The sequence below is a fragment of the Hyaena hyaena genome, unplaced genomic scaffold (assembly GCF_003009895.1).
Source record: "Hyaena hyaena isolate Hyena2069 unplaced genomic scaffold, ASM300989v1 scaffold_459, whole genome shotgun sequence".
NCBI lineage: Eukaryota > Metazoa > Chordata > Mammalia > Carnivora > Hyaenidae > Hyaena > Hyaena hyaena.
In genome coordinates this window covers 452,257-467,956 of record NW_024081093.1, presented here as the reverse complement: position 1 = coordinate 467,956, position 15,700 = coordinate 452,257, and the positions used below count along the sequence as shown (strand labels likewise).

Sequence of the window (15,700 nt, the reverse complement as noted above, 5' to 3'; positions counted from 1 at the left end):
ACTGCCCTGAGTGGAGGGTTGTTGTGGCAATTTGTTGTAGAGGCTGGTAAGTAGCGACTCTTGGCCCCCACCCACTGGGGGCCCGGCCACACACACTCTGCCTCCAGATGTGACAACCCAGAGTATCTGCAGACCTTGTGAAATGTTCTCTGGGGGCAAAATGACTAGTTGAAAACCACTGACGCTGTTGAACACAGACTGAACGCTGGTTACTGAGGACAAAAATGAGAAAGGCCCTGAATGTCTGGCGGTAGGTCAAGAAAACGATGGTACGTCCGTACCCGGCATTTGCCCTCGTTGCTGCCATGGACGTTTTGCATAGTGTGTGGAAGGTGAAGAGCCAGTGTTATGCCTGGTGCACGTAACATGATACCAGCTTTACCAACAGAGCACAGTCACTGTGTGTTAGTTTGTATATCTAGGGTGTGCGTGTGCGTGTGCGTGAATCTGGAAGGCTGAGCCAGAAGGCTTACAGCGGCTATCTCGGAGTAATGGACTTAACACATGATTTTTCTATTTTCTTCGCATTTCTCCACATTTTCCAATATTTCTACCATGGGAAGTTACCATTTATGTCCCATTGAAAGTATCTGTTACCTAGTCTAGGGTCGAGTAGCCCTGCGATCCAAACACAGATATGGTGGTGTTTGTTTCTCTTCTTTTGGTGGCATGGGAGGTAGGAGAAGGTAAGTTTTCGTGCTGAGTTGCCCTCTGCAGAATGGGTGTGGAGGATGGAGTGTAGGACATATTTTTGGTGCTCGGGTGCTTTCTGCAAACAAAAGCCTGCGTTAGAACGACTGTATCGGGGTCTCCTGACTCTCCCCCCCACCACATCCTGCCTCTTTCCTCATTTGTAGGTCGAGAACGAGTACGGCAGCTACTTCGCCTGTGACTACGACTACCTGCGGTTCCTGCAGAGGCGCTTCCACTACTACCTGGGCAGTGACGTGCTTCTGTTCACCACCGACGGGGCGCACGAGAAGTTCCTTCAGTGCGGGGCGCTGCAGGGCGTCTATGCCACCGTTGACTTCGGTCCAGGTTGGTGTTTGGAGTCGCAGAAAACCCCGCCAAGGCCACGCAGGCTTGGCCAGCGAGCTCCGGTGGCAGTGGGTACCCTGCATGAGATTTCTCAGGCTTCCCCTCACAGGTAGAAGGGAGCGCAGCACAAGGCACCCGTCCGTTGCGCACATTATTTGATTTCAGCTGACTGGGCCTTTGGGGCAAGAGCTGGGTTTTCAGTGCCAGTGAGCTGGCCTGCGGCCCTGAGTCTCTGAGGGCGGCTGCGGGGAGCTGTGCACTGAGGCCGCGGCCTTGGGCCTGCACCGCAGATCCGCTAGGGGTGGGTGGTCCTGGAATGCAGAGACCTTTCTGGGGAATCAGCACTGTGAACCTCGAGGGCCTGCAGGTGGTTGGGGAGATGCCACATGAATGGCCTTCCCGTACCCGTCGGGGCCGCCGCAGAGGCCCGGTGACCGCTAGAGCTGGGGGCGGCCAGTGTGGCCAGCAGGCTCCCAGCGGCGTTAAGCATTAGGAGAGCAGCTGTCGTAAAGGACAGGACTCCGCAGGCCGTGGAGGGGGTGGGGGACTGGGCTGGACTTGCCTGCACCTTGTCTCTTGATGCTAAGAAGGACGTTCCTGGACAGTTGCATTTTTTTGAATCAAATCTGTAGATTAGATAATAGGACTGTATCCGTGTTAATCTCCCAGTTTTTTTTTTTTTTTAATAGCCGTGTTTACTTAAAGAATGCCCTTGCTCTAAGGGAATGTTCCCTGAAGTATTTAGGGGTAAAGGGCCATCATATCTGCAACTTATTCACAAATGGTTCAGAAAACAACTGTATTGAGAGAGAAAGAGAGAAACTGATAAAAAAAATATGGCAAAGTGTTAACAATTGGGGAATCTTGGTCCTTTGAGAATATGAGTTCTTTGTTCTCTTCTCACAACTCTTCTATAAGGTTGAGATTATTTCAAAGTAAATGTTATCTTCCTCTCTCCGCCCTCCCAAAAAAGACCTGCTCTTCAAGTAGCATAAAGACCCCACAGCCTTCCCAACCGAGGTGTGAGAAGTTCTGCTCACATTGCGCATCCAGCACCTGCTTTCTCTTGAGAAGGACGTATGGAAGACTGACGTAGCATTCTTATTTACTTATTTTTTAAAATAATTTGTTAAAGTTTATTTATTTATTTTGAGAGAGCGAGCCCCAGCAGGGGAGGGGCAGAGAGAGAGAGAGAGAGAGAGAGAGAGAGAATCCTAAGCAGGCTGTATGCTGTCAGTGCAGAGCCCGACGCAGAGCTCAGTCCCACAGACCAAGAGACCATGACCTGAGCCAAACCAGAATCAAACATTCAACCGTCTGAGCCCCCCAGGTGCCCCTGAAGTTGCATTTTTAAAGAGCTGCTTTTCCATTAGCAAAGAACAGAACTGGTTTTGAGTGAATGGAGTGTTTCTAGAAACATGATGCACTGCTCAGAGTGTCTGGTGATAAAATAACTCGGCTACAAAAAGCCACACAGGAAGTGGCATTGCTTTCCTCCTGGCCCGGCACACTTCCCATCATGGCGATGAAAAGGCACGGCGCCCTTTTGATGGGAAAGAAAATCTGAAGGTCGTTCTGACCTTGTTGTAAGCCTGATGTGCACGTGGGGTGAGAGCACAGTGGCTCCGTCTGTGGGTTGAAGGACAGCCCAATGTGAGGCCAGTGTATGTGGGGTGGGTGGGGCTTGAGGCTGCCTCGTTCCTGTGTGTGGGCCGGGCAGCGCCCGGGGCCAGGTCACAGAGCGAGGCTCATGAGAACAGAACTGAAGATCTGAATGCCACCTGATACTTAATAGTGACACATTTACAGCCGTAAAGTAAACGAGATACCACTGTCGACCAGCGTGTCCTCTCCTGAAGCCTGGCCTCACACAGAGCAAGGGGTTATTCAGAGGTGCTGGCTGCTGTCATTCCCGCGCTGGGTACCTGCTGTGAGAAGTGGATCATGAAGTTTGGGGCCGGGGTATCCCCTGCCGTGGTTAGAGAAATACTATTCATGCTTGTCTGCTCACTGAAGGAAGGCAGCCCACTGCCTCTGCGGGGAGAGGTTCGTTCCTTGTGGAGGGGAAAGAAGACATGGGGAGCAAGCCCACATGTGGGCACCTTGATGGAATATTTTACAAGGAAAACTTAAGAGCAAGCGGCCTGGAATGGCTGATGACGTACAAATTCAAATTCAGAGTGTATGCCATTACTCAGACATAATAAAACTTATTAGACCACATCCATCCCTTTGATTTATTAATGACTTGGCAAATATCAGTGGCACTGATATGTGTGTGTGTGTGTGTGCGCGCGCATGCAGATTTGTGTGTGTGGTGCCATGGAGGCTGTAAGGAAGCATCTTTAAAGCAAGACCCATGCCTCAGGGAGCATCTAGGTCAACCAGATGTCCACGTGGAGAGAGAAGGACACAAAACATGTTCCCAGGCCATGGGGAAACCCGGATGGAGAAGACAAGCTTGTGATCTGGTCTCCTGAGAGAAAGGCCATAGGGACCTGCTCTAAGAAGACGTGGTTCTGTGGTCCCCACGCATCCTTCAGATGGACCTTCACACTGAGTCCAGCCTATAGCTGGCCGGGGGGTGTTCCAGGCCCACGCGTAGGTGGCCCAGGGCAGGGCCTCAGGCTGAGGGTCTATGAAGTACTCTTTTTACTTACCTTATTCCTGTGACTGACCTTTCTTCTCGTAACTTTCAGATGCCAACATCACCGCAGCTTTCCAGGTCCAGAGAAAGAGCGAGCCCCGAGGGCCATTGGTAAGCACTGGGGGTGAGCTGTGGGTTGTTGAGGCGAGGTGCACCAGCTAAAGAGGTAGGTCCTTGCTTTTTTGGGCTGTGGGGTCAGTGGCCGATGGGACTGAGGGGCGTAGTGACAGCAGGTGCCCCCACGGGGTGGAACGCAGTGGGGACAGCTGCCGTGAGTCGGGCTCTGTGCTCTTGTGTGCTTCCTCCCCCTCTTGCCTGATGGTGGCCCTCGTGGGGGGTGTTATTTTCCCCCGTGTTCACTGAGGCCCCAAGAACACGCCGCTTCGCCGGCGAGGGACGGGGCCAGCACCTAAGTTCAGGTCTGCGTTTCTCGAGAGCTCCTCGGGACAGAGCGGCCCCGTCTTTAACGTGCGTGAGTCACTTGGGGGTGCAGGTCAGACGTGAGGCTGCGTGGGGCTGCGCGTCTGCATCTCCGGCACCGCAGGGTGAGCTCACCGTGGCTTTGGGGGGTTCTGGCCTGCCATGGGGGCGCCTCCGCGCAGTCCCTTGGCTCCTCCCTCCTCCATTGCTGTCACTGCTGTTTCTGGGCGTCCTTGGAGGGCTGAGGTCCCATGCCTTCTCTGCAGCAGGCCAGGCTTCCCGCCCACCTCGCCCCCTGCATGCTCGGCCCTTTCTGAACACGGCCTCTGCCCGGTGAGCGGTGCAGACCCTGTGTCCACAGACCATGACCCAGGCAGGCCCAGGAACACATCCGGGTTTCCTTTCCCTTTTCTAAATGAAGGGCGCGGCAGGGTGAGGCTTGAGGGAGACCTGAAGCGCCTGGGGCTCGCTCTGCAGCGTGCCTGGACACGTCCACCCCACGCCAAGTCACCCGAGATCTGAAGATCCGGATTGACACGGCGGGTGGACTTAGATCTGATAATTTGATGAGAAACTTTTGCCGTCTGATTCCTTTTGCCCAACAAAATTCCCTGCCTTGTTTAAACTGGGGGGTGGCTAACAAAATTTTGTTGCAGATACAACTTTTCAGGAATACGTGTGTTATTGGCACCTAAAAACTGAGTTTGGGCAGTAACCCGCATTGGGCCCCCAGCGCTGGGGTAAGCAGTGCATGTACGCAACCCTCCACCCATCCACCGGTGGGGTACATAGGGCCATAGCTATAGGGAGGTGCCAGCGTTTGAAGGTCATGAGTCCCTCCTAAGCTCCCTGTCCGTTTCCCTTTTTAGGTGAATTCCGAATTCTACACTGGATGGTTAGACCACTGGGGCCAACCTCACTCAAGAGTGAAGACTGAAGTGGTGGCTTCCTCCCTCCACGATATGCTTGCCCGTGGGGCGAATGTGAACTTGTGAGTGATAATTTCTGGAAGGGAGGGCATCCTCCATAGCTATGGGCTCATAGTCAAGTATGTCTGTTCTCTTGTTTCTTGTAGGTACATGTTTGTAGGTGGGACCAATTTTGCTTATTGGAATGGTAAGAGCAACTTAATGTGTTTATGGAAGCTTATGCTCGCATGTTTCTGGTGCTTGATTTGGGGGTAGGGAGTGCCTCCGGACAATTTTTATCTTCTAATATATAGAAATTTCCTTATATATAAAACCTGCCTATGTAATTTTTGAAATCATTAATTTTTCTTGAGGAATAGGACTGTTCTCTTAGAAACCCTATTGTTTATGTATTTTTTTTAAAGCTTACTTTAATTTTTTTTAATGTTTTTTTTTTTTATTTATTTCTGAGAGAGCGCGCAAACAGGGGAGGGTCAGAGAGAGAGGGAGACACAGAATTTTTGAAACAGGCTCCAGGCTCTGAGCTAGCTGTCAGCACAGAGCCCGACGCAGGGCCTGAACCCACGAACCGTGAGATCATGACCTGAGCTGAAGTTGGACACTTAACCGACTGAGCCACCCAGGTGCCCCTACTTTATTTTTTTTTAAGTAATCTCTACACCCAGCATGGGGCTCCAACTCACAACCCCAAGATCAAGAGTCGCATGCTAGTCAGACCAAGCCAGACAGGTGTCCCAGAAATCTATTGTTTTAAAGAAAAAACATTTTTTAAAGTTTATTTATTGTTGAGAAAGACAGACAGGGAACGAGCAGGGAAGGGGCAGAGAGAGAGACACAGAATCTGAAGCAGGCTTCAGGCCCCAAGCTGACAGCACAGAGCTCAATACCGGGGCTCGAACTCACAAGCCGTGAGATCATGACCTGAGCCTAAGTCGGATGCTTAACTGGCTGAGCCACCCAGGCACCCCACAGAAACCTTACTGTTTTAAACCAGGGTACGTGGGCAGGCCCCATAGTCTCTGGCTATAGCTTACTTGTTCACGTATTCTGCTATGATCTATTTTCTTCTTACATTTTGTTTTGTTGAGATATAATTCACGTACCACAGAAATAACAATTTTAAAGTGCACAGTATAGGGGCGCCTGGGTGGCTTAGTCGGTTAAGCGTCCGACTTTCACTTAGGTCATGATCTCGCGGTTCGTGGGTTCGAGCCCCGCATCGGGCTCTGTGCTGACTGCCAGCTCAGAGCCTGGAGCCTGTTTCAGAGTCTGTGACTCCCTCTCTCTCTGACCCTCCCCTGCTCACGCTCTCTATCTCTCTCCTAGAAATAAATAAAACATTAAAAAAATTAAAAAAAAAAAAAAGAAAGTACTAAAGTGCACAGTATAGTGGTATTTAGCATATCACAAAGTTGCATAATCATTACCACTATATAATTCTTTTTTTTAATTTTTTAAATGTTTATTTAATTTTTTTTTTTTTTTTTTTGAGAGAGAGCACAGGTGAGGGAGGGGCAGAGAGAGGGAGACACAGAATCCAAAGCAGGCTCCAGGCTCTGAGCTGTCAGCACAGAGCCCGATGCGGGACTTGAACTCACAAACCGTGAGATCATGACCTGAGCTGAAGTCAGGTGCTCAACGGACTGAGCCACCCAGGCACCCCTCAACCATCTAATTCTAAAACATTTTCACTCCCCCAGAAAGAAGCCCGTTGCTGGGAAAACTCCCCACTCCCTCTCCTCCCAGCCCTTGGCAGCCACTAATTGAGACTCTCTCGTTGTGATTTTGCCTGTTCTGGGCATTGCTTATAAACAGAATCATGCAGTATGTGGTCTACTTTGTGTTTCAGTCCTGCCATTTAGTGTCCTCTTTTTGATGTCCATCCCTGTTGTAGGATCAGAACTTTAGTTGTTTTACTGATGAATAATATTCTGTTGCACGGATATACAACATCCAGATGTCACATTGATAGATATTTGAGTTGTGTCCACATTCCGGCCATTATAAATAACGTTGCTATGAACGTTAACCAAAGACTTTGTTTTTCGGTCCATCCTTTAGCCCACTGGCCATCTTCCCTACCCGGCTTCCCTTGGCTTATAATTTTGTGTCTGGGAGTTACATTTGTTCAGTTCAACTTGGTGACCACTGATTGGGCTCAGCTGTGCAAGAGAGGCCACACCTACTTAGGGGCAGGCAGCTGGTGTGCCACTCATATAGATGGGGGGGGGGGCGAGGTGACTGCCACATTAGAAGTGGAGGAGGGCCCGCAAAGGAGAGGAGCTCCTTGCAACAAGGGATGTGGTTTTGTTTTCCTTTGCATCTTGCAGCAAAGGATGTGCTTTAATGTGCAGATCCCCACAGGCAGGTGGCCCCGTTGGCAGGCTGCCGCCTCTGATTAATAACAAATGCAGTAAAGGTAATAGGACTGGATCAGTTCAGTTCCCTGAGTGGTCCAAGTCCTTCAGAAGTGTAGATTTTGTGCACTAATGACACAGTGTTGGGGGATGACCTGGGACTCGGCCCAACTCATCCGTCAGCTCCTCCCCCAGTAGGATCCCCCAAGGTGGCTCCATCGCCCGTGGGCTGTGGGATTAGATGCAGGAATTCTTCCTAAGTCACAAATGGACTATCAGATTTTGTGCCTCGTTTACTTAACAATTGGATCGGCTAGAAGATGAGCCTAAAGCAACTTTATTCTCACACCCTTATGTTGCAAAATGCTCGTTGGAGTAGAAGAGAAAGATCTGGCACAGAGCCATAGTAGTCCACAGATGGCAGCGTCAGCATCCCCTGGGAGCCAAGGCTCAGGGTGCCTGGGTGGCTCAGTCTGTTGAGCACCTGACTTTAGCTCACAGTTTGTGAGTTCGAGCCCCACACCAGGCTCTGTGCTGACGACTCGGAGCCTGGAGCCTGCTGTGGATTCTGTGTCTCCCTCTCTCTCTGCCTCTATGCTCATGCTCTGTCTGTCTCTCTCTCAAGAATAAATAAACATTAAAAAAAAAAAGAAATGTTGAGCTTCAGGTCCTACCCAAGACCTGACTCAGAATCTCTGGTGGGGGGTGAGGGCTGCTTAGGAACCCAAATAAGCTCTCCGTGTTGCATGGGTCCGTTTTCTAAGTAGTAGTGCAGGGTCACTACCCACTAAGACACCCAGTCTCCTGCCTGTGAACCTCATCTGTGACAAGGTGGGCCCCACTGGTCCAGACGATGCCCCTTGAACAATGATGGCAAGGCCATTTACCTTTCTAGTTTCTGTGCACGCACTGTGGGTATTATTTATTCGTCTCTGTCATGGGTTTCATTCCCTGGGAAACAGACTGGGATTACCCAGCAGGAAGTTGATGGAACACGTTCCCAGGAGCAGAGAGTGTGTGGCGGCCTTGGGCAGAGGAAGAAGTTGAGCAGGCAGGCAATTCTGGAGTGGCTCGGCTGGTTCTAGAGAGAGCTCTGGAGCTGGGACAGCCAGGCGCTGGGTGTTTGAGCCCTCGTGGTCAGTTGTTGGCCATGGGCTATCCCCGGGGGGCCATAACCTTGGCCGGGCGGCCCAACAGAGGCCTGAGAGTGGAAGGCGCAGAGCCGTCAGCAGCCAGCCCTCCCAGCAGCTGTGGGAGTGAGGGCCTGACCTGCTCCTGAAGGGGACGGGAGTAGACACCGTGACCCCTCCGACTGCAGGCGTTACAAGGCCTCAGGGTTCCACTTGACTCGGGGCTAACGCATGTCCGGGGTCATCTCCGGCTTTGTGTGTTCTGCCGGCCCTCAGAGCCGGGGCCTGGGAAAGAACACAGGCTTCAGCGTTAATAGTCAGACACGTGGGTCGTGCCAGAGGCTGCCACTCACCTCATTTTGTGGAGGCTTCGGCTTTTCTGCCAGTTCAGTGGCGGGGACATCTGCTGGGGTCCCTCCCAGCTGAGGGCTCCCGCTGAGCGAGTGGGCGGGGACAGCGCCATGGAGACTCTAAGGTGCTTGTGAAGGGCCATCTGCAGGAGACGAGTTGCTCTAAACCTTGCCTCCTCAGGGCCACCTCTGTGTCACCTGACAATTGGTATTAATGTGTCCTTTATTTTCTCTTCCCACAACAACCCTGAGCCCAGAAATCCCAAAGAACTTGTCCCCAGGGGAGGAGGGCCCTTGGTAGCAACTGGGGCTACCTTTTTGTCTTCCAGGAGCCAACATCCCCTTCCAAGCACAGCCCACCAGCTACGACTACGACGCCCCACTGAGCGAGGCAGGAGACCTCACCGAGAAGTATTTTGCTCTGCGGGACGTTATTCTGAAGGTGGGTGCTCAGTATGAGCTGCAGGGGGCCGGGCGTGGACAGAGCCTGCTTTGGACGCATCGCGCTCTGTAGGTGACTCCCTGGAGCCCCTGTGTTCACAAGGACGTGTGGAGGGGAGACATTGGGTAGATTTGGTTGGTCTTGAGTCTTGACCCTACCTGGTTAAGAGCGAGCCTGTGAGCGCCTTACTTCCCTAGTCTGTTCTTCATGAAGCCGGAGCAGTAGCACCTCATTGCATCACAAGGATTAAAAAGAACATCCATGGGGCGCCTGGGGGGCTCAGTCTGTTGAGTGGCCAACTTCGGCTCAGGGCACAGTCTTGAGATTCGTGAGTTCGAGCCCTGCTGTTGTCAGTGCAGAGCCTGCTTGGAATCCTCTGTCCCCCCAGCCCCACCCCTTCCTGCTCCTCCCCTGCTTGTGCTCTCTCTCAAAAATAAACATTAAAAAAAAAAAAAGCCATCCACAAGGCATCCAGGACAGGCTGGTACGCATGTTGTCCAAGCGGGAGCCGTTCCAATTATTTATCCTAAAGGTGAGAAGACGTGTGTCCACGTAGCTAGCTGAAGGATGTGGGAGGGAAAACCCGCGGGCTTCATGAAGGAAGCGCGGTGCAAAGGTGAGCTGTCAGCAGTACTTCGATTCTTCATTTGGGGCAAGTAAACGCATTTCCTTCAGGCCTGCTAGCTGAGTGCTCAGTCCTGCCAACACTTGTGACCTTTTGAGGCATCCGAAGCACCCAGGTGGGGTTTCCTGTCTCTGCTGTGGGTTTAAGAAAAAAAAAAAAAACCACACTTTTTCTGCTCAGTCACCTGAGTTTTGAAGTTAAAAAACAAAAAGGTTTTTCTGCCTATAAATGGTAGGGACCTTTTTTTAAGTACGCCTCGGTCCCAATTTATACCCAAGTGTACCAGTTCATCTTAGGAAATAGTTTAAGCATATTGACAAATATGATCAATTCTTAACACCTCTGAGAATTTTTGCGCACTGAAGTTTCAGATTTATGGTGGAAATGTTGCTCATGCTACTTTTTACTACGGGTTTCACCTCCTCAGAGTTTTTAGCAGTGACTCTAAACGGTTCTGTCTTGTCTGTTCGTCCTGTGTCAGAGCTCCCTGTTCCTATCTTTGGTGTTTCCTTCCTTTGTTTGAAACTTAGCTTTGTAACCCAGCCTTTCTTCTCAACTAATACAAGTGTTCAAGGTTATGTATTTCCTTCAAGTACCTCTATAGCTCCGTCATCTAAGTGTTGGTATGTAATATACTTATTATAGTTTGCTCCTAATAATGTCTATTTGGATTTCTCTTTGGCCCTGGAAATGTTCAGAAGTCGTTCAGAAGTAGCGATCAATACCATAATTATTTTTATAGTTTGTTGGTTTCTAACATATTTGCATTCTGGGTAGAGAGCATGTGTGATACGAGTCCCTTAAAATATGTCAAACCTAGTCCGAGAGCCTGGCACGTGCCAATGCGAGTGAATGTTCCATGCGTTCTTGAAAAGACTGTATGTTTAGGGGCGCCTGGCGAAATCATGACCTGAGCCGAAGTCAGATGCTTGACCGCCTGAGCCACCCAGGCGCCCCAGACTGTGTGCTTTATGGTTGTTGGATATAATCTATATACATGTTCATTAGGTTAAGCTTATTAATGGTGCTGCTGATACCTTTGATACCCTTGCTGGCTTTTTGTTCATGTTTTCTATTATTTATTAAAGAATCGTGTTTCTCCTTGTGATTGTGTCAGTGTTTGAGGCCATATTATTAGGAATGCAAACTGAAAATGAAAACCTACAGTATCATTTATTTAGTATCGTTATGTGGTAGCCCTGTACCTCTAATAATGCTTTTGACCTTTGAGTCTTTTTTTTCTGATACTAATGCTTTTTTTTTTTTTTTTTTTTTGGTTAATATTTACTGCTGTGTCTTTCACAATACTTGAATTTCAACCTTGGAATATCTTTTTTTAACATGTCCCTTGTTAACAAGATATAACTGGATTTTTGAAAAATCTAGTTTAACATTTTTTCCTTCTAATTGGTGCATTCATTTGTTCTCATCCATTAGGATTCTTGATACACATTGATTATTTTCAACTGTCTTATTTTACAATAATCTATTTGTTCACTTGTTTTTTTTTTTTAAGAATTTTTAATGTTTATTTTTGAGAGACAGAGAGAGACAGAGCACAAGCGGGAGAGGGGCAGACAGAGAGGGAGACACAGAATCTGAAGCAGGTTCCAGGCTCTGAGCTGTCAGCACAGAGCCCGAGAGGGGCTCAAACTCACAAGCCACGAGATCATGACCTGAGCCGAAGTTGGACGCTTAACTGACTGAGCCACCCAGGCGTCCCTGTCTACCTTTTCCATTTTGTCTTGTTTTGATTACTTTCCTTTGAATTGTCTGAGTCATTTTTTTTTTCTTATTTTATCACCCATCACTTCCTCCCCCCAGTTTGGAAACTATTCATGATATTTTCGTTCTTTTAGCAATTACCTACTGAAGGAAAATATGTACCTCCCCCAGCCCAAAAGCACAACTCATGAGTGTCTCAGTGAATATACAAAGTGAACACACCCCTATAACCAACACGCGGCATCCCAGAAGCCCTGTTCATGGTCCTTTCTAGTCATGAGCTCTCCGTCTCCAGAGCTAACCAGTGTCCTGACCTCTGTCACCACACCTTAGTTTTGCTTGTTTTTTGATTTTCTATAAATGGTTCATTAGGTATGCACATCTTTATGTCCAGCTTTCAAAAAACTTTATATATTTTTTTAACTTTTAAAATTTTTTGTGGGGGAGGGGCAGAGAGAGGGGTACAGAGGATCTGCCCCAGGCTCTACGCTGACAGGCTAATAGCAGTGAGCCCGACACAGGTCTCGAACTCACGAACTGTGAGATCATGACCTGAGCTGAAGTCAGGCGCTCAACTGACTGAGCCACCCAGCTCTCAAAAAACTTTAGCATTCAGTTTTATCTTACAAGAATTTAAAAATTAATCAATACAACCATACAACCGACACTTTATCTCATATTAACCCCAGTCACATCCCTCATGACTTAGATGTTTCATTAAAGCCATGTATTTTAGTTCCCTTAGGTTTAAAGCTCATGTATTTTAATTCTTTCTTTTACAAAAATCCCATGAGGCATTATCATTGTATTAGACACTATTTGACTTGACCCACATTGTTTGTGTATTCACAAGTAATTCCACAAATGTTTGGCAAGTTCCCGCTAGATGCCAGGTATGGTTTTAGCTGTTTGGTATGCATAAGGCTTCGTTCAGAAGGTACAGCTGGAGTGAAGACTTTAGGGTGATAGAACAGTCCCGTGGGACATCAGGGCAGGAGCATTCAGATGGAATGTCACCAGTGAAAAGGTGAGCATGTGCATGGCATTTCACATACAGATGGTCCACTTGTGTTTCTCCTTCTGTGAATCTGTGCGGGTTCTTTCCTTGTTTCTCTGCCTCTTCATCTCCTCTGTAATTTGCAAGAGTTCTATTATCGTGGCATCTTTACCAGTTTTGGGGGTTTCTGCAGGGTTGGGTTTTTTTTCTGTAAAAACAATCCTGAGTTTTTATATAGTCAAATGTATCACTTCTCTTTTTTTTTTTTTTTTTTTTTTAATTTTTTTGTTTATTTATTTTTGAAGGAGAGAGAGACAGTGTGAGCAGGGGAAGGGCAGAGAGAGAAAGACACAGAATCCAAAGCAGGCTCCAGGCTCCAAGCCGTCAGCACAGAGCCCGTCACGGGCAAAAACCCACGAGCTATGAGATCGTGACCTGAGCCGAAGTCGGACACTCAACCGACTAAGCCCCCAGGCCCCTCTCATGGCTGCTTCCTGAGCCTAGTGGTAGAAATAAATTCCTGTGGGGTGCTTACAGTTTTTATGTTCAGATATTAGTGTATGTAGAATTGCTACTTTAGCTGTTGGGAGTGAGATCAGGATTCAGCTTTACTCATGTCTTAAATTACCAGCCAGTGAAAGTATTTGGGTCTGTTTTCAAATTCTTTTATGTCACTGATTTTTTTTCTCCTTTCCCAAAACCAAACTGTTTTGATGTTATTTTTACTATGTTTTATTATTACCTAGGAGGACTACTGTTCCATCTTTAGTCTTTCAAAATTTCCCTGACTACTCTGTAAGTTTGCTGTCCACGTAAACTTTGGTATTATTTTATCAACTTCAGAACAAAACAAAAGCCCAGGATACCTATCGATATTTTGATTTGTTTCATATTAATTTGTGTGTCAAACTAGGGGTGAAATTTATGATATTGAGTCTTAGCCGAGACAAATTGCTTGTCCTTCTCTTCAAATGTTCTCTGGTATCGCTCTTGTTTTCAATTTTTCTTAAGATAATGCCTGTCCATTCCTTAATACGCTTATTCCCAAATACTGTTTTTTTAGATCCTTGTAAAAGGAATCTTTCATTTCTTAATATAGTTATTAGATAGATTTGTCTTTAAAATATGAAATACTCCAGGGGCGCCTGGGTGGCTTAGTCGGTTAAGTGTCCGACTTTCCCTTAGGTCATGATCTCGCGGTTGGTGGGTTCGAGCCCCACGTCGGGCTCTGTGCTGACTGCCAGCTCAGAGCCTGGAGCCTGTTTCAGTCTGTGACTCCCTCTCTCTCTGACCCTCCGCTGCTCACGCTGTCTCTCTCTCTCTCCTAGAAGTAAATAAAACATTTAAAAAATAAAATAAAATAAAATATGAAATACTCCAACAATTTTAAGTATATAAAATAATGTTGCAAACACCCATGTACCCAGTACCTAGATTTAATACAGGTAAATCTTTGAAATCTTTCTTTGTGATATTTCAAAGAAGATGATACATTACAAATAAAACTAGAGCTTCTAGGGCACCTGGGTAGCTTAGGGGCACCTGGTGGCTCAATCGGTTAAGTGTCATACTTTGGCTGAGGTCATCATCACATGGGTCGTGGGTTTGAGCCATGCATGGGGCTCTGTGCTGACAGCTCAGAGCCTGGAACCTGCTTCGAATTCTGTGTCTCCCTCTCTCTCTGCCCCTCCCCTGCTCACACTCTGTCTCTCTCTCAAAAATAAATAAACATTTTAAAAAAAATTTTTTTGAAAGAAAGAAACTCTCCAGTGTCCTCTCCTCTCAGCCACTGTAACCTCTAGTCTGCTTCAGCCCCTGTAAGTTTCCCTGTCCTAGATAATCCATATAAATGGAACCCTACATTAGCTTCCTTATACATCTGATTTATTTCACTTGCCATAGTTTTTTCGTGGTTCCTCCGTGTTGTAACATGTATCAGAACTTCATTCCTTTTTATGGCTGAATTGTATTCCACGCATGGATAGACCGTATGTTGTTTAAATATTGATCTCATTTATTTTCTGATGGACACCTGGGTTGTTTCCATCTTTGGGCTTTTTATTTTATTTTTTTTCACTTCATTTCTTTTATTTTTTTTATTTTGCTCTTTTTTTTTTTTTTTTTACAAATAGTTTATTGTCAAATTAGTTTCCACATAACACCTAGTGCTCATCCCCACAAGTGCCCTCCTCCATGCCCGCCCCCTCCTCCCCCCCACATCCATCAGTCCTCAGTTTTTGTCAGCATTCATCTTTGGGCTTTTTAAAAAAAAGTTTATTTTGATAGAGTACACGCATGCACGGGAGCGAGTCGGGGACGGGCACAGGGAGAGAATCCCAAGCAGGCTCCACTGTCAGTGCAGAGCCTGGTGCAGGGCTCAAACTCATGAACTGTGAGATACCATGACCTGCACTGAAATCAAGAGTCAGATGCTTGGTCAACTGAGCCACTCAGGCACCCCATCTTTTGGCTGTTTTGACCAATGCTACCTTAGGCATTGGTGCACAGGTATCTGCTCAAGTCTGCTCTCCGTTGCTGCAGGTACTTACCCAGCAGTGACACTGCTGGCGGGCTTACTTTTCAAATAGGTTTCTTTCTGAAATAGCATTTTATGCCTTATCGTTATCAAATATTAAAACAGATGCTTACTGTGCTTTTTTATGTAAAACATCACATTATATTTGATCTTACATTTTTATTCGCCTGTATTTTTAGGTACTTCTTTCTGCCTCTCCGTCCACCCCTGCAATGCTCCCCCGACACTTGTCCTGACTTTCCCTGGCTCTTACGATTGATGGCTGCTAGAGCCTTCCGCCGTCACCCTGCAGTCCCCTCTCTGCTGCTGTTCAGGGGCCCCTGTTCCACAGACCACCTGGCCAGGACGGCCAGGACCATTCTGACGTCACATTCTGGCGCTGTGCAGACACACACTGCAGCCTTCAGTGGCCTGGCTGGGGGAGGATCTGTATTCCAGCCTCAGGGGGGCCTGTAACAATCTCCGGTTCCCTTTCTGCTCCCTGATCTCTCCCCGCTGTGACCC

The 15,700-nt window shown here is 47.8% G+C and overlaps 1 protein-coding gene across 1 annotated transcript in view; it reads left to right on the top strand.

The window, feature by feature from the left end:
- The window catches only part of GLB1 (galactosidase beta 1), an 87,877-nt gene that overhangs the window by 33,739 nt on the left and 38,438 nt on the right, over positions 1-15,700 (top strand). Inside the window, exons 6-10 of the mRNA XM_039253727.1 lie at positions 858-1,038; positions 3,738-3,796; positions 4,975-5,096; positions 5,181-5,221; positions 9,201-9,313. Of these exons, the coding sequence (XP_039109658.1) occupies positions 858-1,038; positions 3,738-3,796; positions 4,975-5,096; positions 5,181-5,221; positions 9,201-9,313 (516 nt within the window). The remainder of the gene's footprint in view (positions 1-857; positions 1,039-3,737; positions 3,797-4,974; positions 5,097-5,180; positions 5,222-9,200; positions 9,314-15,700) is intronic.